This window comes from Garra rufa, chromosome 16 (genome assembly GCF_049309525.1).
Source record: "Garra rufa chromosome 16, GarRuf1.0, whole genome shotgun sequence".
NCBI lineage: Eukaryota > Metazoa > Chordata > Actinopteri > Cypriniformes > Cyprinidae > Garra > Garra rufa.
This window is the reverse complement of record NC_133376.1, coordinates 6731849-6749100: the sequence shown is the minus strand read 5'-3', so window position 1 is coordinate 6749100 and position 17252 is coordinate 6731849. Positions and strand designations below refer to the sequence as shown.

The window sequence follows — 17252 nt, the reverse complement described above, 5'->3', positions numbered from 1 at the left end:
GTGAATCAAATGACTCGTTTTTATGAATGGCTTAGTGAATCAGTGATTCGCCCAAACTAACGCGAATTCAGATTCGAACACAGAAACGAAACTAAAACATCTTGCTCGTGTCTTATTGCTGAACTGTCACGAGCATTTTTGCTGCCATATCTTAAAATTTCCAAGTTAGCAGCTTGTGTATTAAAACGTATTAATTTATAATTTTAAAAATACATATATATAATGATCAGGGTTTCTGCAGATATGAACAAGTGAAATTTAAGACTTTTTAAGACCTTTTTAATACCACCTTATATGAAATTTAAGACCGAAACCTGTAATGGAAATAGATATTATATTACATGCATACATGTAATATTTAATGTGTTTAATGTAAAAGTAAACAATTTCATGGCTGTCATAAATTAAATTTATTACTACGATATACAGTGAACTTTTCATATCAGCAGATACTATTCCACACAAAATATCCCCATAAAAGTACCAATAGAAATATCTGATGTAAAAAAAACAAAATGTGATCCTTGTTTGGAACTATTTCCATTGGTGAAACAGAACAAAACAGTGGAAATATTTTGTCTAATATGTAAGTAACTACTTGACTAACTACTTGTTTATTGAGCTAAAATTAATGTAACATTTGTAATTGTGAGAATTTTCAGCAAAAAGCTCACTTGGTAAATTACTGAACTATATCATGTTATAAATAAACTATACATTTAACATTTTTACCTCAGTGTGTTTCTCACAAACAGATCAGAAATACACTATCCATTATCAATTTCTGTTTGCGTTGAATGTATTAAAATATGAATCTTTCTTGCCTTTCGATGCTTCGCTAGTTGTTTTTGTCACTTCAGTTTTAATCCGGCGGTTTGTTCGGTCGGGCAAGAAAAAAATAAAACATTTTAAAAGTATCTCGAAGGCTGGCGGTCAGCTAGTTCGACCTATATTTATTATTATTATTGATAACATTATATACAGAAAAGGGTAGTTTGACCTGTATTCAGCTACTGCGATTCTGTCTGAAGACGCAGTACAGAGAAAAAAAAATCTACAGTTGTTAGCAACTAGCCTTAGCCAAGCCCTATATTCATTTTTTTTTCAAGCTAAGTATCGCTAAACTTGCACTTCCTCATAGCTAAAAAGTTAAATCCATTTTACCTCTGCGGTACAATCGAAGAGAGACTCGCGCCAATAACAGAAAGCTGATTGGCTATTGCATGCTGGTCTCATTTGTAGTTTAAATACAGCAAATTATATTTGGAATAGTGAAATAAAGAACTACAACACCACGGAAACAACAAAAAGATAATTTAAATGAGAATTAGATGTAGCGTTACATGGACATCGGAAAAATAAGACCTGTGTAAAATTATTTAAGACCTAGAACAGCGAATTTAAGACTTTTTAAGGCCTTAAATTGTGATTTTTAAATTTTAGACTTTTTAAGACCCCGCGGAAACCCTGAATGATTGATAAGAAGTGCAAAACCACTATGTTAATGAATGGAATTGCATTCCTGATCGCAAAGATGCTTCCAGAAACGAATTATTACACATGTTCTAAAAGTGGGCAAATGAATAAAAATACGAAAATTCTGTCTAGTATAATATTTTGATGTTTAATAATTGATTCTTGGGCTGATATTTTTCTAAATAACATTAGACAGTCGTCTGAATCAGACCCTCTCTTCTGAAACTGCAGCGTGAACAAGGACGTGCGCGTGCAGCTTCTCATTTCAAACTGAACTGAAGCATGGTGAAACACTGAATAGCATATAAAGCCTATACACCGCTTGTACCACACAAAGCACAGCAGAAAGACATTTTGGCAGTCAACTTGTAATGTTTCTGCTGGCGTGCATGAACGTTTTAAACAGTGTTCCTGCCGTGCATACAACATATCTTATGGTGCTACCGTTTGGACGATACTACCGTTTCAAAAATGCAATGGCACCGCGGGTATTTGTAAGCTTTAGTATCGCGATACTACCGTTGTACCGGTATACCGTGCAACCCTATTAAGAAGTATATAAATTGTCAACTTGTTTCAAAAATAACCAGTCGTTTTGCTAAAGAAGACCCTTCTTCATCAGCTGGGATCATTTAGAGCCATTTGAAGCTGTATTTAAACTGAATTTTGGAAGTTTAAACTTGGCGGCACCCAGGGGCGTCGCTAGACCCTTTTTACTGGGGCACGTGCCCCAGTAAAAATCTGCTGTGCCCCAGTAAAATCTCAAATTTGAGTTATAATTTATAGGGATGCACCGAATATTTTCGGTTTTCGGCCGAAACACTTTTATCACCGAAGCAACACGGCCGAAACAGTATGTTGACGCAGACAGAAACCGCAGCTTGCACGTGCTTGTCTGAAGCAACACATCTGCGGTGTGGACGTATTTCAGTATATCTAAGAAAGACAACCGGACAGCGATTTGCAAAACTTGTAATGCAGACATTTCAAGAGGGGGTGTGTCTGCAGTCGTGCGTTCAGTGATGACGAGAGCAGAGATCGGCGCATTGTGCGGCGCACAGACAGATGTAGCTTTCAGTGAGTGAAAAACAATGTCTTTACATTGGTGTTCGCAAAAGTTTAAAGATATGTCTTTTCTATATACTGTATTTTATTTTATAAATTATTTATGTTTTAAACCATGGAGGTGAGCCAATGGAAATCACACAAGCAACACGAAAAGTGCGCAGTATGTTAAAGTGAAAGTAAAAACTGCCTTTCAGCGTCTGATGTGCACATTCTTTCGAAGACAATGAGATACGATTATACTTCATATGCTGATATTTATTTAGTCCCCTAATATTTTTCTTGTGCCCCGAACATGGTGGGAAAAAAATCAAATGAAACGTATTTTGTTTAAGGTTTGTTTTTGAAAGTCGGTTCTTGAAATAAAGCTCTTAATTTTCATTGATGACTACAGTGTTATTAGGAGTTAAGAAAGTAGGCTATTAATTATGATTTCAGGTGGTCTTAAATGTGGGGACTGAAAGACAAGAATTGCGATGAAACTTCAAAAGGCTATCCATTGAATAAATATGAGTGCTGCTACACATTTCAAAGTCATTTGTGGCGCTGCTTTGTGTACTAGCAGTCTGACAGCGCCTCCTGCTGGAAGAGAAACGCGTAGACTTGTAAATGTGATTTTTTTTTAGTCTATGATGTGAACTGATGGATCCAGAAGATAATGTTATACAAATTTAAACAATTAAACAATTTAAACGAAGGCAGTATAATATATATATGTTATTGAAGTAATATAATAATAATTGATAATAGTTTAAATCAATATAATTGATTTCTCCTTTGAAACTTTAATATTAATTTATGCAATTACAATGCCTTGATTTTAGTAAGATTAGTACACAGTCATAGCCATAAACACAATGGTACTAATAATTGGCATAATTTCTTTCGGTGTTTCGGTTTTCGGCCTTGGTTTTCTCTTTTTCGGTTTTCGGCCAAGAATTTTCATTTCGGTGCATCCCTAATAATTTACTTTGATAATCTCGAAATAAAGACATTAAACTATATGCAACAACTGAATTAACGCTTCTAAAAGCAGTGCAATTTAACCGAAGACTATGCACGCATATATCCATGCTCGCACGCATCTGTGTATTTAACTGCAACCTTTCACGCAGAAGTGCATACAGTCGAGGTGGGCTATGAAAAAATGACGAAACCAGTGGTCGAACGCGGCCTGGTAAGCACCTGTACGCCGCACTTTTAGCAGCCCTGTACCCTGCATTAATTGCCTTAAAGATGGTGAGAATCCTTATGTGAAGTATGAATTAACGCTTTTAAAAGCAACGCAATTTAACCGAAGACTTTGCACGCAGATATCCATGCCCGCGCGCGTCTGTGTATTTAACTGCAGCGCGCACGTCGCGCAACCTTTCACTCAGAAGTGCATGCAGTGGAGGTGGGCTATGAATAAAATTACGAAACCAGTGGTCGAACATGGCCTGGTACCGCCTGGTACGCACTTGTATGCCGCACTTTTAGCAGCACTGTGCCCTGCATTAATTGCCTTAAAAATGGTGAAAATCCTTATGTGAAGAATGAAGATGCTTAAATAAATATGCATTAATGTATAAATTTACTTACTGCTTGTTGCAGCGTAAGAATAGTCGGTTACACAAGTTTGTATGGTTAATTGTGTTGTAAATGCAAATGTCTTTCAAAAAAGAAAGTGATATGAGAAATGGGGGGCCCGTGCCCCAGTAGAGCTTTAGGTCTAGCAACGCCCCTGGCGGCACCATTGAAATCCATTTTATGGAGAGAAATCCTAAAATGTTTTCCTCAAGAAACATCATTTCTTATCGACTGAGGAAAGAAAGACATGAAAATCTAGGATGACAAGGGGGTGAGTAAATTACCTGTAAATATTTGTTCTGGAAGTGGACTTCTCCTTTAATTACTCACCCTCTTGTTGCTCCAAAGCTGTAAGACAATCTTTGGAAGACAAATTAAGATATTTTTGATGAAATTGCTAAATAAAGTCATTATTTTTGTTTTCTTTGTGCACAAAAAGTATTCTCATAGCTTCATAACATTACAGTTGAACCACTAATGACACTTGGACTATTTTAACAAAGTCCTTACTACATTCCTGGGCCTTGAAGGTGTCAGTTGCATTGCCGTCGATGCAGGGTCAGAAAGCTCTTAGTTTTCATCAAAAGTAAAATAAATAAATTGGCATTCTAAAGATGAACGAAGGTCTTACAGGTTTGGAACGACATGAGAGTGAGGAATTAATGCCAGAATTTTAATTTGTGGGTCAACTATCCCTTCAAAGCTTTCAACTGTTATGTGCATACACTGAAAGTCATTAAGGTGCAGTAGTCAAGTACATTACCTTTGAAAGGTTTGCTCCGTGGCCGGCTTTTAGCTGCAGGCTTGTTTTTCTTGTTTTCCTCAATGGCTGCCGGAACCCCAGGTTTCTGGCTCTGGCCTGAGTTGTCCTCAGCCTCGCTCAAATCAGACAAGTCACTGTTGCAACTGGACTCTGAATCTCTTTTGGTTGACTGACTGCGTTCCTCCAAGGGAAACTTGTTTTGGTCGAAGGGCACAGAGGCACCTTGGCCTTGGGTTCCCGGGGCAACATCCGAACCTTCTTTGTTTGCTTTGGATGTTTGTTGTCCATCCTGGGCAACCGATGTGAACGATGGAGTGGTTGCGAGAGCAGGAGCAGGGAATTGGGGGGCTAAGATTCCCTTAGGAGGTTCAGCCATGGTGAACAGATTTGGTTTGGCATCACCAGCAGGAGGATCTTGACTAAGTAGACTGGAGCTGCCTCCAGAAGGTGAAACAGCAGACGCGGGCAGCGCAGATGACGACTTTGGAGTTGACAATGCACTAAAAGGGCTGTGCGAAACAGCTCCGCCATAAGCAAGAAATGGATTTGTCTCCTTCGTAGCCTGGAGGAAAAGATTCTGGTGAGTTTCTGAAGCCTTGTTGCCAGCAAGCAGCCCAAAACCGCTGACTGGGCTCGAGCTGTTAACATTTCTAATCCCGCCGCTGGCACCTAATCCCAAAGCGGGTTTCAGAGCCTCTGCGGAGCTCGCAGCTTGACCTATGGCTGAGGGAAAAGCAGTTGGGAGTTTGCCGTGCGCCTCCGTCGCAGCTCCGAAAGGCTTGTTCATTAGGATCCCGTTGCCTGCAGGCTTGATATCAGGCACTTTTGGCTGCTCTTTCAAGCCACTAGCAGGTGCTGAACCAAACAGTCCAGCGGATGCAGAAGCCACAACCGCCTTTTTGAAACCCTCAGAAGGAGCGGCAGGCTTGAACAGGCTGGGCGGCTCCTTGTTCAGGCACTCGGACAAGGACGTGAAGGCCTTCGACTGGCCTTGCGTGACACTCTGGTTCTGAGACATGATTTGGAAGAACAGGTTCTGTGAGGGATCAGAGTCCTGCCTCTGCGACTCCTTCGCAGCTCCAAAAGGAAAGCCAAAAGGCTTGTCCTCTTGGGAAGAACCATTGGCCTGTGTGGGGACGTCCCCAAACACTGCTTCACTCGACTGTTTACCAAATCCTGCAGCAGCTAGAGCAGGGGTCTTGGGGGTCTGAAATACAAATAAGCCAAATGAATGATGGTCAAAGAGTAATCAGTGAGCCCACAAAAAGGGAAAAATGTGACCCTGAACCACAAAACCAGTCTTAAGTAGCAAGGGTATATTTGTAGCAATAGCCAATTATACATAGCATGGGTCAAAATTATCAAAAAAAAAAAAAATTTAATGCCAAAAATCATTAGGATATACAGTGAAGATCATGTTCTATACCATAAATATATCAAAACGTAATTTTTGATTAGTAATAGCATGGCTATGAATTTCATTTCAACAACTTTAAAGACAATTTTCTCAATTTTGATTTTATGCACCCTCAGATTACAAATAGTTGTATCTCAGACAAATATTGTCCTATCCTAACAAACCATACTGATATTTATTTATTCAGCTTTTAGATGAAGTATAAATCTTAATTTTAAAAAAAATGTAACAATTGATTGGTTTTGTGGTCCAGGTCACAAATGTTAAATCCAGCGTTGTTAGTATCTAGTGTTGTTATTATTTATTAATAAAATGTTAACATTTCATAAAAACTTGTGAAATGTGAAATACACATTAATAATAATAATAATAATAATAATAATAAAATACAGAAATATTAAAAACCAACTGAAAATGACAAAACCACAAAGCAAAATTACTAAAAAAAAAAAAAATTAATGAAAACTAAAAAAAATTAATAGCTAATTCAAAATACTTAAACACTATAAAAGTATAGAAATTATATTAAAATAACAAAATTAACCAAATATTTGGAAAAATGGTCTTTACATTCATGTAAACACCAATGTTTTTAAATAAAACAAGGTTTTATTTAAATCACTCTTAAATATATTTTTCAACATATTTCTTACTTTATATGACAAAAAAAGTCCTCAGTTTTCTTTTTCATATAAAATAATTAAGTTCAAAATAAAGTTTGTTTACACACATACGTGTATATATATATTCTATGAGAATATACTGTATTCTGCCATTTGTTTTTGTTTTTTTACTTTATTACCTTTTTTCAAAACAAGAATGTTTTTAATTCCTGTATCAAAAGTTGTGTTTACAGTCATATGCATGATTTGCATTTTTAACGTATTTTTGAATAAATCAACAGATCTAAAGTAAAATACACGCATTAGTGTCCTACCTGGCTTGCTTCTGGAGTTGATCCCCAAATACTGGGCTTTTGGTTTGCTTCTACAGGAGCAGAGAGGGTCACACTTGAAGCGTTGTCTTGGGAAGGTGATGAAATGGTCACAGGACCTGGAGACACCAGGGCAGTCGTTTTAGGATACCCTGAAAGCACACCTCCCTCCTCCCTCTCGGCTGCCGGGAGTGTGGGAGACGATTTAGGGGCAGGGGCCCCGGGCACCAAGCTGGGCATTTGACCCAAAGAAGGAAAAGCGTTAGAAAATGGTGACGGGGCAGGCTTCAATGGAGGTGGTGTTGGAGTGGACGCAGGAAGCACCGCTGATACTGAAGATGATATCCTTTCTTGGTTTGGGACAAAACTGCCATTCTCCTTAACAAAACCTGTGCTCCTTGTGTGGGAGTGCTCCTGCTGGGAGGAAGTGCTGTTGTTAGAGGAGTCTGGACTTGGCAAAGCTACTGGACTACAGGTGCTGGTCACCCTCCCACCTACGCCACCCCCTCCGTCTCTTCCCTCCACTACTCCCTCTCCCGGCATCTCTACGCATGTTACCATAGCCCCAGCGTCCTTGTTGGAGCCATTCCCATTCTGGCTGTCAGAGGCGCTCTCCCCGGCTCCTTTGAAACGTTTCAGAGTAATGTCTTCATCTCCTTCAGATGCTGTCCGCCGCCGCCGACTGCCCTCACCTTTCCCACCATCACCCTCTTTCTTGCGTCGATCTGGGCTCTGTAAGAGATACAAAGACTATGATGTGTTTTGTAATTTCTAAATATTAGTGCTAATATTACAATTTTTTGCAAATAACATTTAATAATAAAAAAAAAAAACATTCAGACACCAAATGTTTGATATTTTTAACTAGTGGGTGACATAAGGATAGCAAAATAAAGTAAACTGTGACATATTATACTCAAATTCTTTATACAGTAGACTACCAGTAAAACGAATAAAAAATTTGGACCAAAAATTATTCAGAGACTTCGACTTGACCATATTTTGTTCAAGTGGTTTTTAGGGATGCACCAAATGTTCGGCAACCTAAATTATTCGGCTGAAAATAGCAAAAAAAAAAAAAAAAAAAAAAAAGTCTCTCGGTGTTCGGCCGAATAAGCAAAAAGGCAGAATGAATTATACCAAACAAAGAAGTGACGCGATTAAATAGAGGCACGCACTTATGCAGGAAACATGTTATTTTTAAATTGTTTTGTAATTGTTTTTTTATTTTTTGAAAAAGCAAGACAAAACTGCAAAAAAGCACATTTTGGCTATTTAATTTATGCAATGGTGAAAAAAATTGGCAAAATACATGGCCCAGTGTTCAGTTTTGTTCAGATTTGGCCAAGAATTTTTATTTCAGTGCATCCCTATTTTTTTTTTCCTTTAATTGCCAATGCGATCTTTTTACACCACAGACTAAACAAAATTAAGCATTGCTTGGTAACTGGTCAACAAAGAACTGATAGTTGTGTAAATATTGTCATTGGTAAATTGTAATCCATTACATACCTTTCGATCAAAGTCATCTGATATTATCAAGATGAATTTGTTCTGACACAATTTAACTTTGAGTTTGTCATATTTTATTACCATTTTCGAAACTATAGCGCAGTGGTTCCCAACCATGTTTCTGGAGGCCCCCCCAAAACTGCACATTTTGCATCTCTCCTTTGTCTGACAACAATTTCAGATCTTGGAGTCTTTACGAATGAGCTGATGATCTGAATCAGGTGTGTTTGATTAAATAGACATGGAAAACAAGCAGGAACATGGTTGGGAACCACTGCTATAGCGAGTAAACTGTGATATTGTGCGAAATGTTGAAGGTTTCTGATTACATTTTGGTTTGACAGTACACAATTAAATATGTTGCTAAAAATAACCCTATCATTTATTTTAAAATATCTTAGTGGAACAGGGTAATGGCGACTGTCCAAAGTTTTTAACGGGGGTCATATGATTTCACATTTTCCTTTGTCTGTGGTGTGTTACAAGCTTTTTGTGCATATAACATCTGTAAAGTTGCAAAGATTAAAGTCTCAAACCCAAAGAGATATTCTTTCTAAAAATTAAAACTCAGCCACGCCTTCCTAAAACGCCTCATTCAAACATGCCCCCACATGTTTATGTCTCGGTGTGGGAAGATTTGCATAACACCGCCCAAATGAATACGCAAAGACAACTTTTATTCTGTAGTACTGTTGCAGCTGCCATGTTGAGGAGACGCTGTGTGTTTCATTGCGAAAATACTTTGTTTGGCCTTCTAAATGAGTACACAAATAGAATCAGTGGTTAAGTTGTATTTACAACACTAGTTCAGAGCAGGACAACAAAAATATTCGAGTTTGTACAGAGGACTGTTTCCTGAACCTGGGAGAGTAGCCTACAATGCTGACTGTGAACACTATAAAGTGGGGCAATTCCAACTTTGCAGGGACAGTCTGGCTCACAGCCTGTAAGTACATTTTCATATTTGAAGAATTTGCTACTGACTAGAGTATTGCTTGTTGTTGTTTCTATGATCACAAATGCAGACGTGGTGTTATGTTTACGCTGCACAGCGCAAAAAAAGACAGGATGTGTCATTATAATCTGTAATTATGTCCTCACTGCATACAAAAAATGCTCATTTATAATAGGTTTTATTGTTTTTGTCTCGTTGCATCAGGACACGTCATCACAACATGGTAATGGGCATAACATTTCCGTCACACGCTTGAAATATTCAGCGAATCACAACGCACTGAATGGCTGGCTAATCAGAGAACACCTCGCTTTACAGAGCGATGAGCTTTGCACCAAATACCCAAAATAATGTTCTTTTTAGCAACATCATATGACCCCTTTAAATTAGACAATCTATGGTCTAAATGACACTAGCAGAGACAGAAACCCAACATACCTCCCCTAATTGCTCCACAGCAAGCATCACATGAATAACCCGAGGGTCGACGACTTGTGTCTCTTCACCCTGAAACAAACCATGATTGAAACACAAACCACATGAAAAATTCAGCTTTTATCATCTCTAACCCATCAATCAGACAACAGTAACACTGATTAGATTCTAAACAGACAGTGTACTGACTTTCACACGGACCTGGTCCATTGTAATCTCCATAATGTGTGAAACAGGATCATGCTGAGACACGAGACCCAGAGCCCAGGGCTCGCCGAACTCTGGCTGGTACACCTGGACTCTCCGACCCTGGATAGTGTAAGATCCTATCCAAGAGATGAAGGAAGTACAGATTATATTACCAAATTAAATATTTAAGTAAACAAAAAAGAAAAAGAAAACACACGCAGAAAATCTCTATTGTAGCCTGTCAAAGACAAAATATGAGAGAAATGCAATAATTTCATTCTAATTTTATTGAGTTCATATGTTTGACCCACATATTTTTATTTTCTAAATTAGCATTACAGACACTATTAAAGAATTAGTTCACCCAAGAATTAAAATTCTGTCATTAATTACTCACTCTCAAGTTGTTCCAAACCCATAAGACCTGAGGGCTTTCTGACCCTGCATAGACAGCAACACAACTGACATGTTCAAGGCCCAGAAAGGTAGTAAGAACATTGTTAAAATAGTTCATGTGACATCTTAGCTTCATAAAATTACATGAACGCATGTCGAAGTCTGATACAAAGGAGAAAAAATTGTTGAATAGAGTTATTTTTGTTTTCTTTGCGCACAAAAAGTATACTACGTTTCTAGGTCCTGAACGTGTCAGTTGTGTTGCGGTCTATGCAGGATCAGACAGCTCTCGGATTTCATCAAAAATATCTTAATTTGTGTTCTGAAGATGAATGAAGGTCTTACGGGTTTGGAACGACATCAGGGAGAATAATCAAGGACAGAATTTTTATTTTTGGGTGAACTATCCCTTTAAAAAAAAAAGGACATGTACAGGAAAAAAAATTTTTACACTTCTTTTCATTGCTGCAACAGCCTAGAAATTGAGATTCAAATAACTAACAACATAAAACAATTTCATATTTCACTTTTCAACCTTAAAAACTTTTTTCTATTCTTTTTTCTTTGGCCGAGTGAAATAAAAAGTAAAAAGTAACCAGAGTCTTACATTTTATAAGTTCTCATGTATTTCAAACGTTAGTGTTTGACGAGCTGCAATAGGGTTTGTTTTTTAACCCAACTCTAAGTGTTTTTACAGTGCTGATTCTTGCCGAATTGCATGGAAACCAATGTGGGTCAATTTGACCTCAACACAAAAGTTGTAACAATTGTGAAGCCTCTGCAAAATACATCTGTGTTTCGAAACTTTGCATGCAAATTCATGACCCTAAATGGAAAATATTCACAAATATTGAAGAAATAAACAGTTTAACCAACATTTCAAGCAGTTTAAAAACCAAGTCTGGATCAAATGAAGGACAACAGGAGGAACAAAGGAACAGTTCAGCCAAAAATTTAAATTAGCTGTTAATTTACTCACCCTCAGACCATCAAAGATGTAGGTGACTTTTTTCTTCAGGAGGTAGGTAATGTTATAAATATGAAATACCTTTTTTGACTCTCAAAGTGACATCAGCCATTGACTTGCCAAAAATTATGTTTATTATGAAAGAAAAAAAGTCACCTAGATCTTAGACAACCTGAGGGTGTGTAAATAAACAACAAATCTTCTTTTGGCTGAACTATTCCTGTAATATCTAGTATGACTCCCTTTCAGGCTTTGCACAGGTAAGTTCTCAAGCACATTAGAGTTTATTTATAGTTAAAGCGACTGACCTTTCCGTAGTATCTCCTGCAACTCAGAGTCACTGTGCCAGCTGCTGATAGCAGCTTGAAGTGCTGGCTGCTCTTGAAGCACAGAGTGTCTAAAATCTTTTTCAGTCTGAAGAAAGAAAGATAACAAGCCATCTCATCCATTTCTATTTGAACTGTTTACAGTGCAAAAGTTCTGTATTAGTCCATGCAAAATGATCACAACGCAGGTTTTGTGATGATCACCAACCTCAAAATTGTGCAGTGAACTCCCATTAGGGAGAAACGCCAAAGTTCTTGCACCAAACAACTCCACAGGAACCTGGGATCCCAAACCCACACGGTCAACCAGCGGTTTGAACATCTGAAGATTGAGCCAAAAGACAAATGGTTTCAGGAAACCAGTTTTAGATGCATAAACAAGTGAATGAAAACCAGAAAAGGTCACATCTTGCTTCTTACAAGAGGTCCAATCTAAAGACAATCTCCAAAGCTTTCTGAAACGTTTTTTCTAATCTAATCATTACTACAATAGAAAAACATGAAGTTGCCCGACAACAAGCAATACATACATAAACAGGTGCATCTCAAATTAGAATGTTGTGGAAAACTTGATTTATTTCAGTATTTCAACTCAAATTGTGAAACGAGTGGATTAAATAAATTCAGTGCACGCAGACTGAAGTAGTTTAAGTCTTTGGTTGTTTTAATTGTGATAATTTGGCTTACATTTAACAAAAACCCACCAATTCAACAAATTAGAATAATTCATAAGACCAATAAAAAACATGTTTAGTGAATTGTTGGTCTTTTGGAAAGTATGTTCATTCACTGTATATGTACTCAATATTTGGTAGGGGCTCCTTTTGCTTTAATTACTGCCTCAATTCGTTTGGCATGGAGGTGATCAGTCTGTGGCACTGCTGAGGTGGTATGGAAGCCCAGGTTTCTTTGACAGTGGCCTTCAGGTCGTCTGCATTTTTTGGTCTCTTGTTTCTCATTTTCCTCTTGACAATACCCTATAGATTCTCTATGCAGTTCAGGTCTGGTGAGTTTACTGGCCAGTCAAGCACACCAACAACATGGTAATTTAACCAACTTTTGGTGCTTTCGGCAGTGAGAGCAGGTGCCAAATCCTGTTGGAAAATGAAATCAGCATCTTTAAAAAGCTGGTCAAAAGGAGGAAGCGTGAAGTGCTCTAAAATTTCTGGGTAAACCGGTGCAGTAACTTTGGATTTCAAAAAACACAGTGGACCAACACCAGCAGCTGACATTGCACCCCAAATCATCACAGACTGTGGAAACTTAACACTGGACTTCAAGCAACTTTAACTATGAGCTTCTCCACCCTTCCTCCAGACTCTAGGATCTTGGTTTCCAAATGAGGGACTGTGGACCACTGGGCAACAGTCCATTTCTTCTTCTCCTCAGCCCAGGTAAGACGCCTCTGACATTGTCTGTGGTTCAGGAGTGGCTTAACAAGAGGAATTTGACAACTGTAGCCAAATTCCTTGATACGTCTGTGTGTGGTGGATCTTGATGCCTTGACCCCAGCCTCAGTCTATTCCTTGTGAAGTTTACCCAAATTCTTTAATTGATTTCGCTTGGTCGTGCATCTTTTTCTTCCAGGTTTTTTCCTTCCACTCAACTTTCTGTTAACATGCTTGGATACAGCACTCTGTGAACAGCCAGCTTTTTTGCCAATGAATGTTTTTGGCTTACCCTCCTTGTGAAGCGTGTCAATGATTGTCTTCTGGACAACTGTCAGATCAGCAGTCTTCCCCATGATTGTGTAGCCTAGTGAATCAAACTGAGAGACCATTTTGAAGGCTCGGCAAACCTTTGCAGGTGTTTTGAGTTGATTAGCTGACTAGCATGTCTCCATATTCTAATTTGTTGAGATAGTGAATTAGTGAGTTTTTGATAAATGTGAGCCAAATCATCACAATTAAAGGGGTGCTCTATTGTGCTTTTTCACTTTTTGAACTTTAGCCAGTGTGTGGTGAGTACGTTTGGGCATAAAAAAACATCTACAAAGTTACAAATCTCAAAGTCCACTCCAAACGGACATATTTAGTTTTTAAAAAGTCCCTTTTCAAGAACTACAACGAATGGCTCATTTGGACTACAGCGTTTGTTTTCCGCATGCAATGATGTCACAACGCGGTATCCCGCCTACAGAAATTGAATTTGTTAGCGGGTTGAGGATTAGCCTAACTTTAGCATGTATTATGGACAGCCGCTTCTGGGAAGCTTCAGCGAGCCGCAGGTCGTCTCAGCTTTAACTAAAGAGTCCGCGAACTTCCCCGGAATCCATGCTGGAGTGGCGCCATTGACGTGCGGTATAGAAGTTTCAAGCACACACAGAGTCGCGGCTGATGTAAACACGAACATTGGCTAATGATCATCCGTGCATGTGTTGAATACCGTAGACGTGCAGTGTGTGGTAAGACACTCATTCATCATACAGTGTAGATAGCTTCACTAGCCTTATGGTTTCGGGCATGTAAATAATAAATACATTAGCACAATAATGATAATATCATGTATCGGCGATCTCGGAGGCTGACGATAGGACCAACAATACTGTAGCGTTTTATTAACTCACCTTTCATGCATCATAGGTGTATGACTTCCTTCTTTCAGACGAATGCAATCGGAGTTACATTAAAAATAATCCTAGCTCTCCCAAGCTTTAGAACTGAACGGTATAGACGAGTGTTTATCTCCATCAGTCCAAAACAAGTCGATCCATAATAAAAAAAAGTGCCTCACATGGCTCCGGAGGGGTCAGTAAAAGCCTCCTTTAGCGATCAGATGTGTTTTTGTAAGAAAAATATCCAGATTTAAAACGTAAGAATCACTTTAATCTAGTTTGCTGCTTTGGGAAGGGGCGCAGCAGGGCGGAACACGGTCTACGCTGTTTGCCAATCGCAACGCAGTGGGACCGCTGACCAATCACAAAACATTTGGTTTTTCGGAAGGCGAAAGCTAATGTAAATTATGTGAAAAATAATGCGTTTTTCGAACCACCAAGCATGAGAGCATGTTCAAGTACACCCCCAAAACAAAATAAAGACTTTGTAAAAGAGCATAATAGGACCCCTTTAAAAAAAAACAAAGATTTCAGTCTGTGTGCACTGAATTTATTTAATACACAAGTTTCACAATTTGAGTTGAATTACTGAAATAAATGAACTTTTCCACGACATTCTAATTTATTGAGATGCACCTGTACATATCATTGTCAACCCAGGGTTAGTTCACCCAAAAATTAAAATTGTGTCATTAATTACTCACTCTCATGTCATTCCAAACCTGTAAGACCTTCGCTAATCTTCTTCATCAACCATTTTGTTGATGTTCTTGGTACCTTTCTAGAACTTGACTGTGGTAGGACCCTTGCTGTCTATGGAGGGTCAATCTTAATTTGTGTTCCAAAGATTAACAAAGGTCTTATGGAGTTGGGGTGAGAAATTAATAACAGAATTTTCATTTTTGGATGAACTAACCCAAAGAGTCAGTTTACAAAGAAATTATGAAAAGAGGCACAATGTGCATCTGTACTCACCAAGGCAGGCCACTGAGGAGCATTGGCTCCTAGAGCAGCGGAAAGCGATGGATCACTGCAGTTGGCCCAGACGATGGCACTCTCCATGAGAACGGCACGCACCTCATCCCCATACACCTGCACCCATGAGCGCTGCCGCCAAGGGCAGTCATCAAATTCTACAAACACCTGCAATGAAGACAAACGGTTGGCAACTTCGCATAAAGCAAGTGAAATGCTGCTCTCTACAAGCACACCTTAAAGTTTTGTATGGATATGTACCCTAACAGCACCATCATAAGGCTCAGGTACCCCAACATCAGCACCAAACCAGAAAAATACTCCTAACTCACAGAATTGTTTTTACAACTGCATTTAGTTTGATATTGGTTTGATCGACAGAGATATTTAAAGGAACAAAAACAGGATAAAGCTACTGCAGTATGTATGGAGTTTTAAAATATCTGACCCTGGACCTCAAAATAGGGCTGCAACTAACGACTATTTTAATAGTCGACTAGTCACCGACTATTGAAACGATTAGTCGACTAATCGGATAATTATTCAATTTTTCTCAAATTTAGCATGAGATTGCTTTAATTATGTGGAAAATTATAGTAAACACAAGAAAGAAGGGGGTACTTCAATAAAAAATGCATATTTTGCTGCTGATAGGCCAATTCATACTAAAAGTAAATAAAAATGCCCTGTCTAAAACCAATTAGGCACAGTGCTAGGTCAGTACAGACATAAATGCATAAATTAAGAAACTCTATAATTTTTTTAATGGACAGGCACATTTGTTTTATAAGAAAAAACAAATTAAAATCAAGTAAACATTTTCTTCCTGTAAACCATCAGCAGCAATAAAACAGTAAACAAAAATGTATATCCAAAACAAAACGTATTGGCTTCCATGTTATTTAAATCTTACCGAGGCCAGCCAAACTCCGTTTCATTCAACTGTCCGACGTGCTTTCTCTTTAAATGTTCGTGCATCACAGAGGTGCTGCCGTGATGCGCAAGGACTGCTTTACAAACCATGCAGGTAATATTTTAATTCGCCGTAGCAGGCTAAAATGCTCCCAAACTTTACTCCTGTTTCATACATACTCAGTCTGCAGTGCGTCTACAGTCCGTGTGCGTTACGTATGCGGTGCAGAAGAAGCACAGACTCGTTTTGCTTTCACACAGAACGCGTTTGCAGTCCGTACATTGTGAACGTTCTAATCCGTTAACATGGGTGTGGAGAAAAAAAACGCACTGCAGACGGACGGGCGTGTTTTGGTACGCGCAGCTGCTGCGTTGGACGCCGCCATTTCTGTATGTTATCGCTCAGCATAGAAGCTGCGTATGTGCGACTCTCGGCAGAAAGATGCCTCAGGCCGCGATCACACCGAACGCGTTTTAGCAGTTGGAGGCGCCTCTTTTGAATGGTTTTCTGTTGGCAGTCAGCGTTCTCCGCGCTGCTTATGCGCACTGGGCGCCTCGCGTTTTCGCCGCCTGCTGCGCCTCGCGTTTTTGCAGGAGCGCTCTGAGAGCCTGAAGTTGAAAAAAAAAAAATCAACTCTGAGCGGAAAAACGCCCAACGTCATTCGCGTTGCTTAAAACGTCCGGAGACTGCAGAAAAGGAGGAGAAACCTTTGTGGTCTATCGTGGGTAACCCGGAGCTGTATTATTTAGGGTTTCTGCTAATATGACAGTTTACTTAACAGCAAAAAACTAAGATTTTAGAGCGCT

The 17252-nt window shown here is 38.8% G+C and overlaps 1 protein-coding gene across 6 annotated transcripts in view; it reads right to left on the bottom strand.

Annotated features, from left to right (window-relative positions):
* The window catches only part of kdm3b (lysine (K)-specific demethylase 3B), a 38892-nt gene that overhangs the window by 19242 nt on the left and 2398 nt on the right, over positions 1 to 17252 (bottom strand). For 3 of the 6 annotated variants that reach the window (XM_073820114.1, XM_073820117.1, XM_073820115.1), the window contains exons 2-8: positions 15534 to 15701; positions 12213 to 12326; positions 11987 to 12092; positions 10316 to 10452; positions 10130 to 10198; positions 7228 to 7956; positions 4874 to 6080 (exon numbers count right to left, since the gene is read on the bottom strand). In XM_073820114.1, the coding sequence (XP_073676215.1) occupies positions 4874 to 6080; positions 7228 to 7956; positions 10130 to 10198; positions 10316 to 10452; positions 11987 to 12092; positions 12213 to 12326; positions 15534 to 15701 (2530 nt within the window). The remainder of the gene's footprint in view (positions 1 to 4873; positions 6081 to 7227; positions 7957 to 10129; positions 10199 to 10315; positions 10453 to 11986; positions 12093 to 12212; positions 12327 to 15533; positions 15702 to 17252) is intronic. The other 3 variants (XM_073820118.1, XM_073820119.1, XM_073820116.1) reach the window with 3 other exon arrangements.